This window comes from Poecilia latipinna, unplaced genomic scaffold, assembly GCF_001443285.1.
Source record: "Poecilia latipinna isolate Pla-1442-1.1 unplaced genomic scaffold, P_latipinna-1.0 Scaffold3992, whole genome shotgun sequence".
Taxonomy (NCBI): Eukaryota; Metazoa; Chordata; class Actinopteri; order Cyprinodontiformes; family Poeciliidae; genus Poecilia; species Poecilia latipinna.
The window spans coordinates 21779-28783 of record NW_015116608.1 but is presented as its reverse complement, the minus strand read 5'-3'; the positions used below and the strand labels follow the sequence as shown (position 1 = coordinate 28783).

At 39.3% G+C, this 7005-nt stretch overlaps 1 protein-coding gene across 2 annotated transcripts in view; it reads left to right on the top strand.

Annotated features, from left to right (window-relative positions):
- The first annotated feature begins 322 nt into the window (after window positions 1-322).
- The window catches only part of LOC106942025 (importin-8), a 27834-nt gene continuing 21151 nt past the window's right edge, over window positions 323-7005 (top strand). Inside the window, exons 1-2 of one of the 2 annotated variants that reach the window (XM_015025199.1) lie at window positions 323-660; window positions 2669-2750. In XM_015025199.1, coding sequence (XP_014880685.1) covers window positions 577-660; window positions 2669-2750 — 166 coding nt within the window. In that variant the 5' untranslated portion in view covers window positions 323-576. The remainder of the gene's footprint in view (window positions 661-2668; window positions 2751-7005) is intronic. The other variant, XM_015025198.1, reaches the window with a different exon arrangement.

Sequence of the window (7005 nt, the reverse complement as noted above, 5' to 3'; positions counted from 1 at the left end):
ATTTTTTAAAAATTTTTATTCCTGAAGGAAAAAAAAAACCTTCTTTTCCCCCCTCCCCCCCCCCCAAAAAAAAAAAAAAATCTAAATTATGCAAGTCCTTATGACTTTCAACAAACTATATTCAATATAAATACAAATTCCTGTGTATTTTGTGACATATATTGAGAACACTTTTTCAATTGATATAATAAAATTGACGTGCTATGGGGTAGCAGGAATCTGTATCATTGTCAGATGAAGTGTTGGGTCCTGCTGAAACTTAAGGTGGCAGCACATTTCTCAATAAGGTCTGACTCTGGGAGTAGGATGAACTGAGACCAAGAAGAAGAATTGTTCCGTTTTGTACGCAAGACTAGTGACCCGTCTGCTTCGGTGAAATGCTGCATCACTATTGAAACGCCAGTGTTTAGTTCTCTTATTTTGAATGAAATGGTCGGAAGCTGTAAACTCACTCCCGGAAGTTTTTCTCTTTTTTTTATTTTTCCTGTTTTCTGGCTGCAGAAAGAGAAAAAGTCGTGCTTAGCTTAGGTTGATCGTATGTTCGAATAAAATCTGTAGGGCGGCCGAACTGACCTCATGGACCCGAACCGAATTATCCAGGCTCTGAAGGGCACAATCGACCCGAATCTGAGGTTAGCGGCGGAGAATGAGCTTAATCAGGTGGGGGAAGCAACGCTTATTTCTGCGTCTCTCTGCGTTATCAGGCCTGACAAAATAGTTGATGAAACTGATCCCAGGCAGCTGGAACAAAAGATTCAGAGCCATTCTGACAGGCAGGTGGCCCAGCGGCGGTGAGCCTGTGTGTTCGTTGAGCTGCTGTTCCACAGCTGTCTGGCCTGCTGTATCAACATCTCAGCATAGTTAGCAGGAAATACTCTCGGGAAGGGGTGTTTTAATATCAGCCAGACAGTGTAAGGATAGAATCAATGAACTAAAGGATATTCTTTCATTGCTGTCTAATTTCTATGTAAGATGTAAGACAAAGCTTAGTTACCAAAATATTTTTGGTATTTGTCACTTTTGTCGGTGTTGATGTGACTTTAGAACTTGAGTAATTCCCTTTGCCATGCTGTCTGGGCTCAGTCCTGATCAATGTTGACCCATTCTTCTCTTTTTTGTGTCTATTTTTGAAATCTGACCACTATTTATAAACAGGTTAAGATTTGGGCCAGTAATCTCGTTTTTGAGCCACTTATTCCTTGTAATGTGTGCTTCATTATAATTTGGTGGTAATCCACAAATCAAATCAGATGGTTGCCCATGGATGTCTTGACCCCACTCTTTCTGCATGCTAATGTTGTTATTCATAATTGTGAGGAAGCCCATGACCTTGTAGGAGAAGTATGAAATATGGGACTGAAATATGGGATGCACTATCAACAGCACAAAGGGGTAATTAATCACATTCATGTGATTAATCACATTCACTGTGTATGCATGTATCACATACTTAGAAATCACGTGGCACCAGGATGCACTGAAGAAAGCAGGTGAGTCAGAGATGGCGGTGTAATGCTTTGGGCAGTACCCTGGGTCTTGCTATCCCTGTGAATGTTACTTTTACATACCTACTCAAGCATTGTTTCAATCCAAGCATCACTCTTTATGAAAGCAATTCTTGACGTCTGAGGCCTTTTTCAGCATAGTAGGTAGATCCTGTATGACGCATCTGAATGGAGCGCTCCATAAACAACAGAGATCCATAGCAGCTCCACCTCACAACTTACAAGACTTAAAGAATCTGCTGTGCTACAGCACACCTTCATGGTTCTAATGGGCTCCAGACCGCCAGGTGATCAGGGCTGTTTTAGTAGCAAGGGTTTTTATAACTTAACTGTACTGTAAAGTTATCCATAACTTTCTCCTTTACTTGTCTGCAGGGCTCCTTGGTCTTCACAATGTTGTTTGTTCTCTAATGTGCTGTAAGGCAAACTTCTGAAAACAGACACAGAACAGCTTGATTTCGACTTTAGATTAAATTGAACACTAATGGACTCTATTCGACGAGTTCAGAATTGAGTTGGAGGGGATTTTATTCAGAGATGTAAATGTAAAGAGGGTGAATAAAATAGGCAGCACATTAATGTTTTTAACACATACATTCCTAATAAAACACAGTGAGATTTGTGAAAATGTCTATGATAAGAAACACACTCCAAAAATTAATACAAATTAATAATAATAATTTGCAATAATGATAATAATAATAATAATAATTTAAATCAAATCTTTATCTTGTGAAAGAACCTGCGAAGTTTCTCATCAATGTCTTTTCAAATTTGAGAGAACTTCTCCTTACTCAGGGTTTTCTGTCTTTTTTCTGTCCTTCTCTATAATGTAGCCAGGACTTTCAGGTTAGCTTGACAAACTTGGTTTTTACAGCCTTTCTGACAGTAATCATCTTTAAGAATGACCATGATAAACTTATAGAACCAGCTGGTAGAAGAGTAGAAGAATGTGCTAAGCAGTTTTTGGAAGAAAAGAAAGCTGGCTTCATATATAGGAGATATTTTCAACCAGATCAATACAACATCCTCATTTCTTACATTAAGGTTTGAAAAGATAAATGGCTTGTTTCATTCTTTGAAATATTAGATGGAAGATGGATGAAATGGTTCATTTTAAATCTGAGCTAAAAGTTCAAACAATCTTTCTTTCTGTGTTTCAGTCCTATAAGATCATCAACTTTGCTCCCACCCTGCTTCAGATCATTGTGTCAGAGCAGGTGGAGTTTCCTGTCCGCCAAGCAGGTAAGACTGTAAACTCTTCAGCTGTCTTTGGGGTCAACTATTTAATTTTTCTCCAGTAGTGAAAAGGTTCAAACCTTCCCACTAGTGGAGAATTTTTTTTTAAAACAAATTTTAATATGTTTTGCTGACTACAGGCAGAAATTAGCTTTTGTAGCTACAATCTGGCACAGCACATCGCTGGTTAATGTATGTTGTTCATTGTACCATTTTTGAAAAATTCATTCACTCATTTTGTGCTCAATGGAAAAATATTTTTATTTTGATATTCTTTCTTATGCGTTTCCATAGCAGCGCGGACAGATGCAGCAGCTCTGAGCTCCTCTCATTGTCAGTGTTTTTTTTGGTACAAACAGTACGTAATTGAGGACTTTATACAAACGCACAACATAGTCACATAGGACATTCCTCCCAATGGGCAGGAATGAGAAAACATTCCTGCCCGTTTGTGGGGATGCAGAGCTGGCACCTTGGCACAGTTACAGAGAGGGCCACACAAACTGCCTCTGCCCAGCATTTTTCTCTCAAATGCCAGGTCCCTCATAAATAAGATGGATGAGATGAAGCTTCAGTTGGCAGCAAACAGACTGGTAAACGACAGTTGCATTTTGCTAATCACGGAGACCTGGCTCCATTCATTTATTCTGGACGCAACTATCGAGCGGGCAGGACACACAGCACATAGATATGTTCTGTTCCATTGTGTTCTGTTGCTGGCATTTGTCGGACAAGTTGGACGCTCTTGACGTGTTGAATGCTCAAAATGCTCCAAACCACCCCACAACGGGCCCTCGATGCTCCACGTAGGCTTTGAATGTAAACCAGACGCACCTGTGAACTCACCATTACAATCGAAGGATCTGAATGTCATCCATCCGTCCATCCATTTTTTACACCTTGTCCTGGTGGGATTGGGAGGGGTGCTGGTGCTTATCTCCAGCAAGACACTTCAGGCGAGAGGAGGGATACACCCTGGACAGGTTGCCAGTCCATCGCCGCAACACAGGGCAACACGGAGACAGACAGGACAAACAGCCATGTACACACTCACAACTAAGGAGAATTTAGAGAGACCAGTCAACCTGACAGTCATATTTTTGGACTGTGGGAGGAAGCCGTAGTACCTGGAGAGAACCCACTCATGCACAGGAAGAACATGGACACTCCATGCAGAAAGACCCTGGACTGGGAAACAAACCCAGGACCTTCTTGCTGGAAGGCAACAGTGCTACCAGCTGCGCCATTGTGCAGCCTAAATCTGAATGTTAACAATACCTAATAAAAATTAGGTATTTTTATTAGGGGGTGTTGGTGTGATGATGTATTATCCACCCTCTCCAGTACAGTCTCTGAGTTTATTGTTGTCATGGCTACTGCTGTATACATTCCACCTGTTGCTACTCCAGCACAGCTCTTAGCCATTTGAATAATCTCCTGAGTCAGCAACAGAACAAACACCCAGAGACAGTGCATGTGGTCGTGGGTGATTCTAATCATGCTGATTTGAAAGTAGTGCTCCCTAAATTCCATCAGCACATTAAATATGCCTCCAGGGCAGCGTTTCTCAAACTTTTTCAGGCTGAGGACCACTTAACCCGTTTAACAAACACTTGTGGACTATCTAACTCAGGGGTGGGCAATCCTGGTCCTGGAGGGCTGGTGTCCTGCAACTCTTGGATGTCTCCCTGGTCCAACACACATGAATCCAACAGCTGAATCACCTCCTAAGTGCAGTCAGGTTCTCCAGAGTCCTGCTAACGAACTCATTATTTGACTCAGGTGTGTTGAAGTTGAGACGCATCAATCAATCAATCAATCAATCAAATTTTATTTGTATAGCACATTTCAACAGCAAGGCATTTCAAAGTGCTTTACATGTGTAAAACACAGTCATGTAACAATGAATAAACAAAAATCCACACCCATTTTCTAACCCTTTAGAACTTTTGTTAAAACACCGTTTAACTGGGATTCTAACCCTTTAGGACTTTAGTTGAAATGCCGTCAACCGGGACTCTCACCCTTATTTAACCATAAGCAACTCTGAGCAGGTGGGTTTTAAGTCGAGATTTAAAGGCACTCAGTGATTCAGCTGTTTTACAGTTTTCTGGAAGTTTGTTCCAAATCTGTGGTGCATAGAAGCTGAATGCTGCTTCTCCTCGTTTGGTTCTGGTTCTGGGGATGCAGAGCAGACCAGAACCAGAAAACCTGAGGGGTCTAGATGGTTGGTACAACAACAGATCTTTAATGTATTGTGGTGCTAAACTGTTTAGTGATTTATAGACTAACAACAGTATTTTAAAGTCTATTCTTTGAGCTACAGGGAGCCAGTGTAGGCAAGGGAGTTGGAACAAATTTATCATTGGGGGGGACACGTATCGGAAACCTGAAAGATCCGTAAATAGCTTGAGCAAAAATGTCAAACAATGGTGTCATCAACGAGTTACTCTAATCTGACCCCTTGTAACGTCTAATCTAACGTGTTACTATTAACAATCCAATAATCAGATTAAATTATCCAAGTCACTTTGTGTTTGTAATTTTTTTTTTGAAAACACATATTGTTGCTTTCTTCCTTTTCTGTGGGGAGATACGTTTTAACACCAGCGACACGAACGTAAATGATGGAGGGAAAAGAGATGCACATTTTTTAGCTGATGGACGAATTTTTCATTGAGTAATCAAATTACTCTTTCAAAGTAACTATGCCATCCCTAGTGTGATGGACTGAGTTAAACAGGAGGAGTTACAGGATATTAATTAGAAAAATAGGTTTTTTAAATTTTAACCCAAAGATTATAAATGACAAAAGGATAAACTGAGCTCATAAAAGAGGTCAAAGAAACAAAACTGAACTCAGGCAAAAAAAATGTAAAACTGGCTGCACAAACAAACATAACTGACCTAACAAAGAAATGACACACAGGGGTTTATATACTGGCTGATCAGACCAATTAAGACACAATAGGGATAACTAAACAGAATACAATTACAAATAACACAAAACAACTAACAGTACAGCTAAGTTTGGCTAAACTAAAAACCCCAAAAAATGAAAATCAAAAATATTAAATTTAAATACTAATATTTACTTGAATAGAAAACTTATCTAAATAAAGAAACTACAAATTCCCCCTGCCAGCAGGAACTAGTGGTGCAGTCCAATCAGCATTTAAGCCTGCTGAGCCCTGGCCCCCATCTTTTGTCTGGCCACTCCAAGGCAGGTAAGTACCGGCAAAAAACAAACAAAGTTAGTTGCAAACAAATTTAACTTTAAAGTTGATATAAATACATGTTAACTAAATGTGCGCGCCAACATAAAGAACAAATGTATCCAAATCAACTAATAAATGTTTTACCGAAACTAAAGTGTTGTATTTGAATGAAAAAAATAAATTGTGAAAACTAAATTGTGCATAAAAGACTTCTGCCTTCAGAGTGTGGCCATGGATTTGGTCATCACACCTGGTAATAGACCAACTACACTATATAGCACATGTTTGTAGGCCTGTCACAATAACAAATTTTGATTTATGATAAACAATATTGTTGTTTTGAGACCATTTTTTTAGTAATATAATATTAATTGCAAAATAATAATGCAAGAACACAATCTGAAAGATAAGTAAACTTTAAATTATAATGAACATTTAACACTGCAACTGGAAGACATTTCAAATATCCAAAATAAATAAAACGACAAATAAAAGTAATTTTGAAGTTTTTGTAAATAAAATTTTCCTTAAAAAAAAAGCTTTAGTTGATACCAAAGCTAGAGTTGCCACCTGTCCCTTAAAATACGGAATCGTCCCGTATTTTTATAAATGTCCGATAGACACGCCTATCACACACATTGTTACTAAGTGTAACAATAATAACCAAAATAAAACAGGAAATATTAAGGTCGGGTAAATTCTCTTTGCGGAAGCTAAAGGACCCCTGAACGCCACGGATGGACGCTGACCTAGAGATGGACACTACGCAGGTGCAGTGAGCTGCTATCAACCTGGATATTTTTAAAACGTCCTCAGTCCGATTCTCCACCGTCCTTAGAAGCAAAACTCCTCGTAAAGATATAGACGTGAGAAGGAAGACGCAAATCCCAGGCTGAATAATGTTAGTGAGGATGAACAAAGGCAATTAAAAAAAAAATGTGTCCAGCGCAGTGCAATACCAGACATAATCAGGAGAGAAACACAGCAGACCCTGATGTGGTAACATTTTGCTATGACTAAGTTTCTTATTGTGTTTTTAGTAG